The 17,403-nt window shown below is 65.9% G+C and overlaps 1 protein-coding gene across 1 annotated transcript; it reads left to right on the top strand.

The window, feature by feature from the left end:
• Positions 1–11,558: 11,558 nt before the first annotated feature.
• ATRAID (all-trans retinoic acid induced differentiation factor) lies at positions 11,559–17,112 on the top strand. Its single transcript, XM_037893624.2, has 7 exons — positions 11,559–11,700; positions 12,334–12,458; positions 13,105–13,176; positions 14,081–14,152; positions 14,350–14,471; positions 15,692–15,792; positions 16,190–17,112. Exons 1-7 carry the CDS (start codon positions 11,599–11,601, stop codon positions 16,292–16,294), a joined length of 699 nt encoding a protein of 232 aa, XP_037749552.1. The 5' UTR covers positions 11,559–11,598; the 3' UTR covers positions 16,295–17,112.
• The last annotated feature ends 291 nt before the right edge of the window (positions 17,113–17,403 follow it).

Raw genomic sequence — 17,403 nt, 5'->3', positions numbered from 1 at the left:
TGTCTGTACTTTGACCCGTTAAACTTTTACCCCCAATCGGGGAGATTGCAGATTATGTATTCCTTACGCCACCCGCTCCTAAACCGAATTTCGCACCCCTTAATAATCTGTACCTATTCCCTGATAACCAGAAACTTCTATGCCTAAACTCTGTACCGTTTTCTTTCTACTTCAACATTATCTTAATAAAATTATTAAATCAGAAAAGGAGGACTTGTTGCACCTTATAGCCTAACCAATTTATTGGAGCATAAGCTTTCGTGAGCTACAGCCCACTTCATTGGATGCTCACAAAAGCTTATGCTCCAATAAATTGGTTAGTCTCTAAGGTGCCACAAGTCCTCCTGTTCTTTTTGCGGATACAGACTAACACGGCTGCTCCTCTGAAACCTGTCATTTGTAATAGATGCATAGACAACATTCCTAATTCAAATATCAAAAGGATACACGCCTACAAATAGGATAATCGTATTCAGTGACTCAGAACCTTTCCAGTGACATCTCCCATGCCCTGGCTTGCCCAGTTGTGCCGTAACGTATCACCCTAAGATTACTGGGACGAGTACGGGCTGCAGTGCCACACCCTTGGCCTGCCTAAGCAGTAGGGCACCGGCTCCAGGTTAGAGAGGGGAGCTGTGACCCAGAGACACTGAGCGACTCACCTGGGGGCGGCAGGGGAGCTGCTCCTTAACTGCCAGGCTGATCTTCCTCCCTGTGTTTTGCCCCCCAGGGCCACACGTCAGCCCAGCACCTCCTTCTGCCCGCTCTGCTAATGGTGCCTTGGGCCCTGGGGCCTGGATAGCATCCGGGACCCCTGAGTGTGCTGCCAAGGAATGCAGGGCAGCAATCTCCCTGCCCTGGACGATGTCCCTCCCCTTCTGCCCCCTCCCGCTGACCCGGGGCCGGGGTCACACACAGCAAGGGCAGCACTGGAGGCCAGTCTGGCTGGGAGCTGCAGGGCCGAGCCCCTTGGGCCATACGCTGGCTCCAGTGCGGAGGCGCTGGTGGTCAAGGAAAGGATGCTGTGTCCCGTGTCCTCCTCCCCAGTGAGCTGGGGGCCCCCCAGCCACTCCAGGGTGTGTCCCCCACCCCCACCCCCAGGCAGGGCGTTAGTTCAGAGTCCTTAGCACAGCAATTCGCCCCCCACAGCCAAGGACTGGCAGGCTGGGATGGCGTGAGATCTCCCGTTGCATCAGAGAGCAAAGTCCGTTTCCCTCCTGCTCTTTCTAAGCAGGACTTGTGGCACCTTAGAGACTAACCAATTTATTTGAGCATCAGCTTTCCTGAGCTACAGCTCACTTCATCGGATGCATCCAGTGAAGTGGGCTGTAGCTCACGAAAGCTTATACTCAGATAAATTGGTTAGTCTCTAAGGTGCCACAAGTCCTCCTGTTCTTTTTGCAAATACAGACTAACACGGCTGCTACTCTGAAACCTTTCTAAGCAGTGAGTTCCTGGGAGGGACAAGGGGCTGGGCAGGCCTGGCTCGGGCTCAGAGAGGAGTTTAACACCCAATGTCATCATTACATTTTAACCAGAATGGCAGCTCTCTGCAGCCCAGGCAAACAGGGCCACAGCCTGCAGGCGGGTCCAAAGGGCAGGGAGGGAATGCTGCATTCGTTAACCTGCCATCCGAGCTGCAGGAGAGAAAACAAGGGGCAGTGACCCAGGGACAGGAAATAACAGAGGCAAAGAGCATATGACCCGTGAATGTGTGCACAAGCATCTAGAAACAAGTGAGCGTGCATGGGAGCGAGCACGTGCACGAGTGTGTGTGCAAGCATGTGGGTGTGAGCACGCTTGGTGGGATCCTGGGGGGTGGAAGGGGTGCAGCGCCAGGCAGCCACACGGGAGCAGGAGTCGGAACAGAGGTGACTTAGTGGGAGGGCAGCTCTCCTGTGCCAGGGGTCACACAGAGGGAGGGCAGTGCTCCTGCTCTGGATTGGGGGGGGTCATATGTGAGGAGGGAAGTTCACCTGTTCTGAGGTGGGCAGGGGTCACACATGGGGTAGGCAGTGCTCCTGCTCTGCGGGGGGGGGGGTCACACATGGGGAGGGCAGTGCACCTGTTCTGAGGTGGAGTGTGTATGATGAAGTTGGAATATTTTTATAATATTTGTATGAAGCCTATGTGTGCCTCAGTTTCCCCTCTAAGCACCATTCTTACCTAGTGGGGGGGAAGATCTGTTTGCTCTCTGGGCAGGCTAATACACAAGTGATGGCAGAGGTGGGATGCTGAATGCACAAGAAGTACTTTGCAGGAAGTGGTGTGCGGCTGTAAAACAAGGCTAGTTAAAGGAAACAGCAAGAAAACCATCTCCCTGAGAGGGAGGTCGCAAGCCTGTGCAGGGAGAGACCTTACGTGTGGGGCAGCTCAGCAAGGGGCAGCTGGTCGCACAGCTGGAGGACGGTCGGTGCGAGAACCAAGCAGGGCTCCAAGAGGCTCGGAGAGTGACGGAAGCAGCAGCAGGGCAGGGGCAGAGAGAGCAGCCAGGGCCTCAAGACCCAGTTCCCCATCCGGCTCCAATCCCCACTTCTTCAGCTCTGTTGACGGGGGCCAGGTCCCTGGTGGAAATGACCCTGCTCCGTTCGGTCTCAAAGTGGGGAGAGATGTGACCCAGGGGGAATTTTTCGTCATGTTTGTATGAAGCGTGTGTGTGCCTAAGCCCCACACCCACGGAGCACCGGGAGGCCATGGACAAGGCCGGTCACCTAGGGAGGTGGTAGAATCTCCTTCCTTAGAGGTTTTTAAGGTCAGGCTTGACAAAGCCCTGGCTGGGATGATTTAACTGGGAATTGGTCCTGCTTCGAGCAGGGGGTTGGACTAGATGACCTTCTGGGGTCCCTTCCAACCCTGATATTCTATGACTTTGATACCTAGCAACCAAGATGGCCCAGAGGGACAGCGACTTCCTCACCTCTCCTTAGGAAACCCAGAGATACCAAAGTCCCGGTGATTGGATCTGCCATTGTCTTCTCAGATCCTCCACTGAGATGGGACCTAAGGCCCCAGACAGCTGGACACCATTCACAGCAGTGTCTCTGAGCCTCTGCTGAAAGCAGACTCCTCCCGCCAAGTGACAATGGAGCACACTGGGGAAACTGAGGCACGCATAGTCTTCATAGAAATGTTATAAACTTTGTCACATCTTTTCCTGCTTCCAGACTGAACTGAGCAGGGTCCTTGTACCAGTGACTGGGATTTGAAGCACTGGGAATTGGAGCTCCAGCCACAGAGACTAGCAGACTGAGAGAGGGAACGAGTTGGCCGGAAGCAGTGCAAGCATGACCTGAAGCTGGAGAAGCCGAAGGGCAAGTGCCCCCCCAAGGAGTAAATGGGGAAAGACCCCAGGATGCCAATTCCACAGGGAACCAAATTGTTGCCCCAGTTTAAGCCATTGTGTTTGCCCAGCTTGCGAACAAAATACTGGGGAGGAGAGGGTGAGGGGGGTGGCTAAGAGTTGGCTGCTGAGGGCTTATTGGGGGCCCACAAACTGGGACAAAGAGGGGTTAGAGGGACAGGGCTCTGTGCTAACCAGGACGGACTCTGCTGTAACTTTCTTTTCTCTGGGCGACCTCAGGGCTGCCTGTGCCGTGTGCCAGGCCACGGATACACCCGCCTGTCTGCCCGCGCTGGCTGGGTGTCCCCGCAGACGCTGGTGGGGGGACGGGGGTGCTGCTTCCCCAGATTGTACACGTCTTGCCCAGGGTCTGCCCCAGAGTCGCTGCCCAGAGCTCCCGGGGGGCTGCAGGCCCAGGGGCCCAGTGTCAGGAGGCGGTGAGGCTGCGTGAGTTATTGACCTAATCTGTGCCTGTACCGATCACTGTTGCGAGCACTGTTCTACGTTTGCAGCACGTGTTGTAGAGAGGTTGTCGTGTGAGGGGTCTATGGAGAGGTGATGGTTGGCTGGTTAGGACTGTGCTGTCTGGATGGGGGTACCATTTCGTAGTGGAAGTTACGAATATTGGCTCTGTCCTGTCTGTAGTTCAAACTTGTGCTCTGCTTCCGGGGGACGCCCCAGACAAGTTGGCCTCAGCTCTGCCTAGCCTGCTGGACGGCCCAGTAAGGACCATCAGCGACACAACTGACCCTCTGAGAGAAGGCTGACACGCCTGGGGACCCAGCAAAGTGTGCCGGGACTTGCCCCTGTGACTCCAAACTCCATTTTGCTGTAATTTTCCACAGTAAGAACAAAGAGGGGTTCTTACACCTGGAGGAGACTATAAAAGGCTGATGCCTCGTCTCCATCTGGTCTTCAATCCTGCTTCATACTCTGGAGGGACTTGGCTACCCTGAAGCTTTGAACCAAGGACTGAATGACCCCTCCCAGCTGGGGATGTTCTCCAGAGACTTGATTTGAACCTGCCGTTTATTCCATCGCTGCTGCAAGCCTGAGCCAAGCACTTTGCAATGACTGTGTGTCATTGATTCCATTGAACCCATTCTAGCTCTCGTCTCTATCTTTTCCCTTTTATGAATAAACCTTTAGATTTTAGATTCTAAAGGATTGGCAACAGTGTGGTTTGTGGGTAAGATCTGACTTGTATATTGACCTGGGTCTGGGGCTTGGTCCTTTGGGATCGAGGGAACCTTTTACTGGGGTATTGGTTTCCATCACCATCTGTCCCCACGAGGGGCGCTGGTGGGGATACTGGGAAACTGGAGTGTCTGAGGGAATTGCTTGTGTGACTTGGGGTTAGCCAGTGGGGTGAGACCAAAGTCCTCTCTCTCTGGCTGGTTGGGTTTGCCTTGGGGTGCACAGAAACCCCAGCCTTGGGCTGGGACTGCCCTGCTCGAAGCAATTAGTCCTGAATCGGCACCTCTCCGTTGGGTCCCGCCAGAACCAGCATCGTTACATCACTCACTGGGGGAAGAGTGAGACCCCGGGGGGGTCTGAGTCACTGAAGACCCCTCCCAGAGACTGTTCCAAGGCTGGGCCGTAGCCCCCAACCCTGTGAATCATGATGGGGGGGTCACACATGGAGAGGGCAGCGCTCCTGCTCTGGGGTGGGGGGTTCACACTCAGGAAGGTAGTGCTCTGGCATGGGGGGTCACACAGGGAGGGGGCACTCAGGGGGTCACATGAGTAGGGTGGTGCTCTGGGGTGGGGGGTCACATGGGGAGGGAGGGGCTCTGGGGGGTCACACTCAGGAAAGCAGGGCTCTGGGCAGGGGGTCACACTGAGAGGAGGGACTCTGGGTGGTCATGCTCGGGGGAGCGGAGTTCTGCAGTGGGGGGGTCACATGGGGAGGGAGGGGCTCGGGGGGGTCACACTCAGGAAAGCAGGGCTCTGGGCAGGGGGTCACACTGAGAGGAGGGACTCTGGGTGGTCATGCTCGGGGGAGCGGAGTTCTGCGGTGGGGGGGTCACATGGGGAGGGAAGGGCTCTGGGGGGTCACACTCAGGAAAGCAGGGCTCTGGGCAGGGGGTCACACTGAGAGGAGGGACTCTGGGTGGTCATGCTCGGGGGAGTGGAGTTCTGCGGTGGGGGGTCACATGGGGAGGGAGGGGCTCGGGGGGGTCACACTCAGGAAAGCAGGGCTCTGGGCAGGGGGTCACACTGAGAGGAGGGACTCTGGGTGGTCATGCTCGGGGGAGCGGAGTTCTGCGGTGGGGGGGTCACATGGGGAGGGAGGGGCTCGGGGTCACTCTTGGGAGAGCAGGGTTCTGGGCATGGGGGTGTGACGTTTCCCAGGGGACAGTCTGCACTGTGAACAGCTGTGTCCCCTCGGTTCTCCAGCCTGGGGGGCCTTTTACACCGCTTTGCGGGGGAACAGCCACCCCGGCCGGCTACCACCCAGCCTCCAGCACGTGTCTTGCTCCCAGGTTCACAGCACTGAGTGCTACCAGCACGGCAGAGGAACCGCAGCAGACTCTCCAGTCCCAGACTTTCCCCCGGAAACGTGCGTCTTGCACTGCCCAGCACCTTGCCGGACAAGGCCGGCTCAAGTCCGTCATGTCATCAATGGAAACGACAGGCCCCAGCGCCGTTGTCCCCGACGGAGCCTCCCATGCCTGTCACCCAAACGCACTGGTTGGACACGAGTTCAGCGGCCACAGGAGGAACAGGCAGATTTGAAGAACCGCAGCTACTGAGGCATGGAAGTCCGGATTGGTTACAAAGGAAATAAAAAGCTAAAACGCCAGTTAATGCCGAGCTGAACAACTCCGTGAACTCACAAGCGAAAGGTTTTTCTCCCCAGAAGCTGAGAGCAGCCTGTACGGGCTGAAAAGCCTCCAGCCAGGACTCCCCCGCCCGCCATCTGGGAGAGTCCTCGACGTCATCAGCAGAGACGAAGGAGGAGCGTGAGGTCAAGCCTTTTCTGCCCCTCTTTATAATTCAACGTCTCGTGTTGGAAACATCCTTGCTGAGTCCTGGGGACAAACAGTCTCTTGTGGCTGTGAGGTTTGAACCCTCCTTGTGATGAAATGTAACTGTCTTGCTCACACCTTCCCCCTGCCAGCGAACGGCCCTTTAAGCAGCTGATGGTCCATTAACATCTGGCTGAGGTGCCAGTGTGTCTCTGTCCCTGAAGACTAGTTTGGGCCTGCCTTTCTAACTCTGGAGTACGTTACAGCAGTGTTATACAGGAGAATCTTGTACCCCTTACGTACAATGTGGATACACACATTTTACCGGGACAATATTGTTCAGCAGATTATGAGTTTCCAAATGAGACCTCGCCAGGCAATTTTGTACTAAATTTATCATAGTCTTGTAAAAGTGGTGAAGATCATGGTATAGACTGACATGGGGATCACACGGGGAAGGAGGGGCCCAGGGGGGTCACTCTTAAGGGGAACGGGGCTCTGGGCAGGGGGATCACATGGGGAGGGCAAGGCTGGGGGGTTCACGGGGTTACAGGGAGGGGCTCTCAGTGGGGGGTCACTGGGGGGGCAGGGGGGTCACAAGGGGAGGGCAGGGCTGGGGGGTACAGGGCGGGGCTCTGAGTAGGGGTCACTGGGGGGCAGGGCTGGGGGGTACAGGGAGGGGTCTGAGTGGGGTTCGCTGGGGGGTACAGGGAGGGGTCTGAGTGGGGGTCACTGGGGGGGCAGGGCTGGGGGTACAGGGAGGGGTCTGAGTGGGGGTCACTGGGGGGCAGGGGGGTCACATGGGGAGGGCAGGGCTGGGGGTACAGGGAGGGGTCTGAGTGGGGGTCACGGGGGGGCAGGGCTGGGGGTACAGGGAGGGGTCTGAGTGGGGGTCGCTGGGGGGCAGGGCTGGGGGTACAGGGAGGGGTCTGAGTGGGGGTCGCTGGGGGGTACAGGGAGGGGTCTGAGTGGGGGTCACTGGGGGGCAGGGCTGGGGGTACAGGGAGGGGTCTGAGTGGGGGTCACTGGGGGGCAGGGCTGGGGGTACAGGGAGGGGTCTGAGTGGGGGTCACTGGGGGGGCAGGGCTGGGGGTACAGGGAGGGGTCTGAGTGGGGGTCGCTGGGGGGTACAGGGAGGGGTCTGAGTGGAGGTCGCTGGGTGGCAGGGCTGGGGGTACAGGGAGGGGTCTGAGTGGGGGTCACTGGGGGGCAGGGCTGGGGGTACAGGGAGGGGTCTGAGTGGGGGTCGCTGGGGGGTACAGGGAGGGGTCTGAGTGGGGGTCACTGGGGGGCAGGCCTGGGGGTACAGGGAGGGGTCTGAGTGGGGGTCGCTGGGGGGCAGGCCTGGGGGTACAGGGAGGGCTCTGAGTGGGGGTCACTGGGGGGGCAGGGCTGGGGGTACAGGGAGGGGTCTGAGTGGGGGTCGCTGGGGGGTACAGGGAGGGGTCTGAGTGGGGGTCACTGGGGGGCAGGCCTGGGGGTACAGGGAGGGGTCTGAGTGGGGGTCGCTGGGGGGCAGGCCTGGGGGTACAGGGAGGGCTCTGAGTGGGGGTCACTGGGGGGGCAGGGCTGGGGGTACAGGGAGGGGTCTGAGTGGAGGTCGCTGGGGGGCAGGGCTGGGGGGTACAGGGAGGGCTCTGAGTGGGGGTCACTGGGGGGGCAGGGCTGGGGGGTACAGGGAGGGGTCTGAGTGGAGGTCGCTGGGGGGCAGGGCTGGGGGGTACAGGGAGGGCTCTGAGTGGGGGTCACTGGGGGGCAGGGCTGGGGGGTACAGGGAGGGGTCTGAGTGGGGGTCGCTGGGGGGTTCAGGGAGGGGTCTGAGTGGGGGTCGCTGGGGGGCAGGCCTGGGGGTACAGGGAGGGCTCTGAGTGGGGGTCACTGGGGGGGGCAGGGCTGGGGGTACAGGGAGGGGTCTGAGTGGGGGTCACTGGGGGGCAGGGCTGGGGGTACAGGGAGGGGTCTGAGTGGGGGTCGCTGGGGGGCAGGGCTGGGGGGTACAGGGAGGGGTCTGAGTGGGGGTCGCTGGGGGGCAGGCTGGGGGGTACAGGGAGGGGTCTGAGTGGGGGTCGCTGGGGGGCAGGGCTGGGGGGTACAGGGAGGGGTCTGAGTGGGGGTCGCTGGGGGGCAGGGCTGGGGGGTACAGGGAGGGGTCTGAGTGGGGGTCTCTGGGGGGCAGGGCTGGGGGGTACAGGGAGGGGTCTGAGTGGGGGTCACTGGGGGGGCAGGGCTGGGGGTACAGGGAGGGGTCTGAGTGGGGGTCGCTGGGGGGCAGGGCTGGGGGGTACAGGGAGGGGTCTGAGTGGGGGTCACTGGGGGGCAGGCCTGGGGGTACAGGGAGGGGTCTGAGTGGGGGTCACTGGGGGGCAGGCTGGGGGGTACAGGGAGGGGTCTGAGTGGGGGTCACTGGGGGGCAGGGCTGGGGGGTACAGGGAGGGGTCTGAGTGGGGGTCGCTGGGGGGCAGGCTGGGGGGTACAGGGAGGGGTCTGAGTGGGGGTCGCTGGGGGGCAGGGCTGGGGGTACAGGGAGGGGTCTGAGTGGGGGTCACTGGGGGGCAGGGCTGGGGGTACAGGGAGGGGTCTGAGTGGGGGTCGCTGGGGGGCAGGGCTGGGGGTACAGGGAGGGGTCTGAGTGGGGGTCGCTGGGGGGCAGGGCTGGGGGTACAGGGAGGGGTCTGAGTGGGGGTCGCTGGGGGGTACAGGGAGGGGTCTGAGTGGGGGTCGCTGGGGGGCAGGGCTGGGGGGTACAGGGAGGGCTCTGAGTGGGGGTCACTGGGGGGCAGGGCTGGGGGGTACAGGGAGGGGTCTGAGTGGGGGTCGCTGGGGGGCAGGCTGGGGGGTACAGGGAGGGGTCTGAGTGGGGGTCACTGGGGGGCAGGGCTGGGGGGTACAGGGAGGGGTCTGAGTGGGGTTCGCTGGGGGGTACAGGGAGGGGTCTGAGTGGGGGTCACTGGGGGGGCAGGGCTGGGGGTACAGGGAGGGGTCTGAGTGGGGGTCACTGGGGGGCAGGCTGGGGGGTACAGGGAGGGGTCTGAGTGGGGTTCGCTGGGGGGTACAGGGAGGGGTCTGAGTGGGGGTCACTGGGGGGCAGGGCTGGGGGTACAGGGAGGGGTCTGAGTGGGGGTCACTGGGGGGCAGGGGGGTCACATGGGGAGGGCAGGGCTGGGGGTACAGGGAGGGGTCTGAGTGGGGGTCACGGGGGGGCAGGGCTGGGGGTACAGGGAGGGGTCTGAGTGGGGGTCGCTGGGGGGCAGGCCTGGGGGTACAGGGAGGGCTCTGAGTGGGGGTCACTGGGGGGGCAGGGCTGGGGGTACAGGGAGGGGTCTGAGTGGAGGTCGCTGGGGGGCAGGGCTGGGGGGTACAGGGAGGGCTCTGAGTGGGGGTCACTGGGGGGGCAGGGCTGGGGGTACAGGGAGGGGTCTGAGTGGAGGTCGCTGGGGGGCAGGGCTGGGGGGTACAGGGAGGGCTCTGAGTGGGGGTCACTGGGGGGCAGGGCTGGGGGGTACAGGGAGGGGTCTGAGTGGGGGTCGCTGGGGGGTACAGGGAGGGGTCTGAGTGGGGGTCGCTGGGGGGCAGGCCTGGGGGTACAGGGAGGGCTCTGAGTGGGGGTCACTGGGGGGGGCAGGGCTGGGGGTACAGGGAGGGGTCTGAGTGGGGGTCGCTGGGGGGCAGGGCTGGGGGGTACAGGGAGGGGTCTGAGTGGGGGTCGCTGGGGGGCAGGCTGGGGGGTACAGGGAGGGGTCTGAGTGGGGGTCACTGGGGGGCAGGGTTGGGGGTACAGGGAGGGGTCTGAGTGGGGGTCGCTGGGGGGCAGGCTGGGGGGTACAGGGAGGGGTCTGAGTGGGGGTCACTGGGGGGGCAGGGCTGGGGGTACAGGGAGGGGTCTGAGTGGGGGTCACTGGGGGGGGCAGGGCTGGGGGTACAGGGAGGGGTCTGAGTGGGGGTCACTGGGGGGCAGGGCTGGGGGTACAGGGAGGGGTCTGAGTGAGGGTCGCTGGGGGGCAGGGCTGGGGGTACAGGGAGGGCTCTGAGTGGGGGTCACTGGGGGGGGCAGGGCTGGGGGTACAGGGAGGGGTCTGAGTGGGGGTCACTGGGGGGCAGGGCTGCGGGTACAGGGAGGGCTCTGAGTGGGGGTCACTGGGGGGGGCAGGGCTGGGGGTACAGGGAGGGGTCTGAGTGGGGGTCACTGGGGGGCAGGGCTGGGGGTACAGGGAGGGGTCTGAGTGAGGGTCGCTGGGGGGCAGGGCTGGGGGTACAGGGAGGGGTCTGAGTGGGGGTCACTGGGGGGCAGGGCTGGGGGTACAGGGAGGGGTCTGAGTGGGGGTCGCTGGGGGGTACAGGGAGGGGTCTGATTGGGGAGGGGGGTCGCTGGGGGGCAGGGCTGGGGGTACAGGGAGGGGTCTGAGTGGAGGTCGCTGGGGGGCAGGGCTGGGGGGTACAGGGAGGGGTCTGAGTGGGGGTCACTGGGGGGCAGGGCTGGGGGGTACAGGGAGGGCTCTGAGTGGGGGTCACTGGGGGGGGCAGGGCTGGGGGTACAGGGAGGGGTCTGAGTGGGGGTCACTGGGGGGCAGGGCTGGGGGTACAGGGAGGGGTCTGAGTGAGGGTCGCTGGGGGGCAGGGCTGGGGGTACAGGGAGGGGTCTGAGTGGGGGTCACTGGGGGGCAGGGCTGGGGGTACAGGGAGGGGTCTGAGTGGGGGTCGCTGGGGGGTACAGGGAGGGGTCTGATTGGGGAGGGGGGTCGCTGGGGGGCAGGGCTGGGGGTACAGGGAGGGGTCTGAGTGGGGGTCGCTGGGGGGCAGGGCTGGGGGTACAGGGAGGGGTCTGAGTGGGGGTCACTGGGGGGCAGGGCTGGGGGTACAGGGAGGGGTCTGAGTGGGGGTCGCTGGGGGTCAGGCTGGGGGGTACAGGGAGGGGTCTGAGTGGGGGACGCTGGGGGGTACAGGGAGGGGCTCTGTGTGGGGAGGGGGGTCACTGGGGGGCAGAGCGAGGCTCACTGGGCTCGGGTCACACTTGGGGGGGCTCGGGGGGGCCCATCTTCTGGCTCTCGGGGCTGCGGCAGGGTCACGCGGCGAGACCCCGCCCCTAGGCGGAGCCTGCCGCGGGGAGGCGAGGGCGGGGCCATGCGGGGCGGAGCCTGGGGGCGGGGCTCAGGGTCTGGGGGCGGGGCCGGCGTCTTCGAGCCCGGCGGGAGGTGCCACGTGACGCGCCGGCTGCGATCATGTGACGCCAGAGGGGCAGCCCGCGTCACATGACCCGCGTCCGCGTCACGTGTCGCTGCCGAACGGGGGATGGGGCGGCCGGGGGCGAGCGGGCCTGGGCCCCGCGCCTGGGTCCTGCGGCTGCTGCTCGGGCTGGCGGCCTGGCGGGGCGGCGCGGGCGGGCGGAGCCCGGTGAGGGCGGGGGCGTGGCCGGACCCTGCTGGCGGGGGGGCTTGGCCCGGTCCGGGGACCCGGGTGTGGCCGGACCCTGCTGGCGGGGGGGGCTTGGCCCGGTCCGGGGACCCGGGTGTCTGGCCGGACCCTGCTGGCGGGGTTGGCCCGGTCCGGGGACCCGGGTGTCTGGCCGGACCCTGCTGGCGGGGGGGGCTTGGCCCGGTCCGGGGACCCGGGTGTCTGGCCGGACCCTGCTGGCGGGGTTGGCCCGGTCCGGGGACCCGGGTGTCTGGCCGGACCCTGCTGGCGCGGGGGGGGGGTTGGCCCGGTCCGGTCCGGGGACCCGAGTGTCTGGCCGGACCCTGCTGGCGGGGGGCTTGGCCCGGTCCAAGGGCCCGGGTGTCTGGCCGGACCCTGCTGGCGGGGTTGGCCTGGTCTGGTCTGGGGACCCGGGTGTCTGGCCGGACCTTGCCCGGTCCGGTCCAGGGATGCCGGGGGCACCGCGCCCTGGCCGGACGCTGCGCGGGGCTGGGCTGAGCTCAGGCAGATGCGGGCTGGGATCGGCCCCGGCGCGGGGCCAGGCACCGTGGGGGTGGCTGGAGAGTTTGGGGGGCTGCTCGGCCCCTGACTCCCCCTGCCCTTCCCCCCCAGGTGTGCGGCTGCTGCCCGGGCCCGGCGCGGAACGGCTCCAGCGTGGCCAGTTACTGCGGGGCACGTCCAGCCTTGGAGCTGCGGGGACGCTGCTGCCTCGGCCCGGAGCCGGGTGCCATCGTGGGGTGAGTGAGTGAGCGAGTGGGGCGCCCCTGTGCCTGGCAGGGCAGCGGGCCCTGGGCACGCGTGGCCCCCAAGCGAGCAAGACCAGGGTGAGCAGCCAGCAATGGGGCAGCCGGGACGTCTGCCCCCAGAGGTCACGCTCTGGGCGTTGGCAGCGCCTGGGCCCCAGTGGGTCTCTGCTGCCAGGCTGAGGGGGCGGCTGGTTGTGAGATATGTAGGAGAGGCGCAGACTTGGGCAGGGGGGTGCCCCACCCCTACATCTGCTGAGTTCCAGGGGGGCAGGGAGCAGCCCCCTAGGCGACACCACCTGGGTCTCTGCATCCCAGAAGAACCAAGTGCAGGTCGGGAGAGCCCAGAATCTGCTGTTGCCAGTAGGAGCCCCCTACCCCCAAGTGTGAAAGGCAGCAAAGCCCTTCACGGAGCCAGCCCTGCCCAGCTCAGACCCTCCGGCCTTGTGCCTGCCTTGGACAGGGGAAATGTGGGGGTGGGGAGAGGGAGGCCTTGGGGTGCATGGAGAAGGAAGGGGTGGGGCGGGGTGTATGGAGTCATGTGCAGGGCAGGTGGGAGGAGGAAGGGATGGGGGAGGGGATAGCATTTGTGGGGGTGCACTGGGGCTCCCAGTGCCTCTGACAGTTCTCCTCTCCCCAGGCTGGATCTGGGCAACTGCTCCCTGACGCTCCTCTGTGCTGGGTTCCCGGATGCCAGCGCTGCTGTTGTCATGTGAGTCCAACCACCCCGCGGGGGCTGTAGGGAGGCCTGGGAATTCAAGCTCTAGAGCGAGGGGTGGGGAGGGAGCTCCTTGCCGGGGAGAGGCTGGGTACAAACCCCAGACCCTCTGTGCTGCTCTGGCTCGGGACCTGCTGCATCACCATCCCCCACAGACTGCTGGAGCAGGGCGAGGGGGGACTAGACCGTCCCCTCTCAGCACGAGCCTGAGCTTGTTCTGCACTACTCGGGGGACGGTCCCTGCCCCATCTCCCTGCTGGAGAGCAGTGAAGCGCCCAGCCCCTCCTCGGTGCTCCCCCAGCCAGGCCCCCCTCTGCTGGGGGAATAGCTTTGTGCCTGACTCCTGCTCCGGCCTCCCATCCCTCCTGCCCAGCTGGCTGCTCTGAATGCTGGTCTCTGTGCTCCTGGGTGTGGGAGCTGTGCCCTCTGGGGGTGTGTTATGCTCCCTTCCCCCTCTGTTAACTATGGCAGGTCCCTGCAGTGCAACACCCCCTCCGCCCCAGGAGTGAAGGCACAGGAATGCTGGGGGATCCTCCCCAGGAGTTGGGGGGTGGCCTGGTGCGCCTGCTCGCCCAGCCCTTGTTACGGCCTCACCCCGGACCTAGAGGGTCCCATTGTCCCGGGCACTAGTCTCGCTGGGATGGATGGTCCCAGTCTGACTGGGCCGGGTGGGGTGGGAGGGGAGACGAGACAAGACAGACCCAGGCAGGGCAGAGACTCGCCTGAGGTCTCACAACACGGGGGGGGGGGGGGCAGAGCGGGACCCCAGCCCCAGGGAAAGCGCTCAGCCCAGGCTGGGGGAAGGCCTGAGTGCGCATGTTCTCCCAGGGTGCTGGGCAGGCCCTGGGCGCAGCCGGGGGAGCGGAGGGTTAATGCTGAGGGATCCATCTGTTTGCAGTGACCTGACAGAGAACCCCCTGGAGAACATCCCCAACGCCTCCTTCCAGGGCTTCACCAGGCTGCAGAGCATGTGAGTGCCGTGCTGCGGGGCCTGCAGCCCTGTGGCCTGGGGGCAAGGAGGGCACCAGTGATGTCCTGCTGGGAGGAAAAGGGGGGCAGGGATAGGGGGTCAGCAGGGAGACTTGGGGAAAGGGGCTCAGAGCAGCCCTGCTCCTGTGAGCACGTGGCTGGGTGCTCTGCCCCCACCTCTGACTATCTCTTGTCCAGATCCTTGCCGCTTGCCCTGGAATGCCCTGGAGGGAGCATGGCCTGGGACCACATCACCACCCGCGGGAACAGCCGAACCTGCCAGGGGCATACGAACCCCTGCAACAGCTCGGGGGAGCTTGGTACAGTGCAGGGGAGAGAGGGGCTCAGTACTGGGGGGCCCAGGAAGGAGTGGGGTGGGCCACAGGATGGGTTGGGGCGCTTGGAAAGGTGCTGGGGTGAGGGCCCCCATGACTGCTTCCCTGAGGCCCCAGGCTGGAAGAGCCCATGGCAGCTGAACTGGGAGGCACCAGGGCCAGGATCCAGGGCAGGTGTCCAGGGCAGGGCTCCCTCGCCACCACCTACAATGGAACATGTAATAGAAATACAGACCCACCCCCGCTCCCCCGGCCTGGGCCCAGCGCCGCCCGGCCTGCCCGCGCCTCCCTGCCCCGGGCTCCCCCGCCCGGCCTGGGCCCAGCGCCGCCCGGCCTGCCCGCGCCTCCCTGCCCCGGGCTCCCCCGCCCGGCCTGGGCCCAGCGCCGCCCGGCCTGCCCGCGCCTCCCTGCCCCGGGCTCCCCCGCCCGGCCTGGGCCCAGCGCCGCCCGGCCTGCCCGCGCCTCCCTGCCCCGGGCTCCCCCGCCCGGCCTGGGCCCAGCGCCGCCCGGCCTGCCCGCGCCTCCCTGCCCCGGGCTCCCCCGCCCGGCCTGGGCCCAGCGCCGCCCGGCCTGCCCGCGCCTCCCTGCCCCGGGCTCCCCCGCCCGGCCTGGGCCCAGCGCCGCCCGGCCTGCCCGCGCCTCCCTGCCCCGGGCTCCCCCGCCCGGCCTGGGCCCAGCGCCGCCCGGCCTGCCCGCGCCTCCCTGCCCCGGGCTCCCCCGCCCGGCCTGGGCCCAGCGCCGCCCGGCCTGCCCGCGCCTCCCTGCCCCGGGCTCCCCCGCCCGGCCTGGGCCCAGCGCCGCCCACCCTGCCCGCGCCTCCCTGCCCCGGGCTCCCCCGCCCGGCCTGGGCCCAGCGCCGCCCACCCTGCCCGCGCCTCCCTGCCCCGGGCTCCCCCGCCCGGCCTGGGCCCAGCGCCGCCCACCCTGCCCGCGCCTCCCTGCCCCGGGCTCCCCCGCCCGGCCTGGGCCCAGCACCGCCCCTGCCCTTGGCAGCCTGGCTGTGCCCTCCCCCACCAGGCTGGGCCTGTTCTCCCACCCCCAGTGCCCTGAACCTCGCTGAGGCAGGGACTACCGCAAGGGCACCCCTGGCCGCCCAGCTCCAGGAGCTGGGCTTTCCCCACAGTCAGCGCGTTGCTCCCCACTGCGGCATGGGGGTCTCGGCCCAGCCCCGGTTCCAACCTCCTCTCTTGTCTGGTTCTCCTCAGCCTGGCTGTGCCCAGAGAACTCCCTGTGTAGCCCCGACGGCCCTGGGCTCGTCCAGTGCCTGTGCGCCGGGAGCTACCACGGCTACAAGTGTCTGCGCGAGGTGAGGGGCCGGGGGGCTTGGGCCGCGTGTCGGGCGGGTGCCCATCTCCGCTTGTGGGGAGATGTGGGGAGGGTGCAGCACTGGGATCCCTGGGGCTGGGGCCATCCAGACTCTCCCCGTAGCGTCTGGCGCTCTCCGGCAGTGGGGGGCTCAGGGCATAGCGTTCGCTGAAGGAGCGCCAGCCTCATGGTGGGGGTGGCCGGGAGGCCGCAGGACTCCAGCTGGCTGCGTGCCAGGATCCTGAGCGAATGCAAGAGCTGCTGCAGCTCGAGCCAGGGCTGGAATCTCCTCTGGGCTGGCCCCAGGGCCGGAGACGCGCGCTGGGCGGGGGGAGCAGACACCCAGACTTCTCTCCCCCGCACCCCAGCCATTCTCACCCGCCGGCTTCGCTTTGCAGGGCACCTTTCCCATGCTGCTCTTCTATGGGATCCTGGGAGCCGTGACGACCACCCTGTCCCTGCTGGCCTGGGGCACCCAGCGCCGAAAAGCCAAGGCCTCCTGAGCCCCTCCTGGAGGACGGCGGAAGGGCGGAGACTGGGCTGGGGGGCCTGCGCTGGGGCTTCTCCCCAGCCACTGAGCTCGCTATGCTGGCTCCCTCGCTTCACCTGCCGATGGACTCTGGGGGGCAGCGCCTTGGAACGGTCTGCGCTGGCTGCCTGCACCCCCTCGTTCTGTGCCAGTGGAGGAGACCCGGCCCCAGCCTGCACTGGGCACCCCGCCTCGCCCCTCCCCAGACCACCCCTAGGGTCCCCCAATCTCACTGCCCTGCCCCCTCAAGGTGAGTCTCCTGCAGGGTGCTCTGCGCAGGTCACACCCACTTGGAGCCTGCGGCTGGGGAGCAGCCTGCTCCCCGAGCACAGATCTTCTCTGAGCAGGACGTGGGCGCTGGCCTGCAAGGTCCCCTGTGGAGTGGAGGCTTCTGGGTCTGACACCCTCCACCCCAAGTTTTGGAACCACAGGGCTGGGCTATGCCCCTGCCTGGGAACAGTCTCTGGGAGGAGCCCTTCAGTGGGCCAGAGCTCCCAGGGTCTCACTCTTCCCGCAGGGTGAGCCACGCGGCCTCACCTCCTCCTAAGACTGGGCCCCTGGGACTGCAGCCCCCCTACCCCACCCCAGGAGCTCCAGGCAGCGAGTCTGGGACAGACTCTGGGGAGACGTGTACCATCTGGGGGAGCAGGACCCCCCCCCAGCGTCTGCAGGGACACCCAGCCAGTGCGGGCAGACAGGCGGGTGTATCTGTGGCCTGGCACCTGGCACAGGCAGCCCTGGGGTAGCCAGGGAAATGAGGATTAAAGGCTGACCAAGCTGCAGTGAACCCCATTTCCAGGCTCTGTCTCTGCCTCCCTTCCTTGAGCAGCTCCCCTGGGAGAGAGCTCCCATGCCTCCCAGAGCCCAGCCTGCCCCAGGCCTTTGTTCTCAGCTGGGGTTTCCCCTCTGCTGAGAGCAGGGAAACCCCCCAGTCAGTGGAGCTGCTCTGGCCTCTCGGGCCCTTTCCTGCTGGGGGACAGTTTCTGCCAGTCCCTTAGCGCCCTGTTCTCCGGCCAGGTTGGCGAGAGGCAATGCGCTCGGTAGACCCAGGGATGTGAAGTCCCCCCGCCCCGGCACTGCTGT

Source organism: Chelonia mydas, chromosome 3 (assembly GCF_015237465.2).
Source record: "Chelonia mydas isolate rCheMyd1 chromosome 3, rCheMyd1.pri.v2, whole genome shotgun sequence".
In the NCBI taxonomy this organism is placed as follows: Eukaryota; Metazoa; Chordata; order Testudines; family Cheloniidae; genus Chelonia; species Chelonia mydas.
The sequence above is the reverse complement of the archived record's forward strand: the minus strand, read 5'-3'. Positions and strand labels throughout refer to the sequence as shown.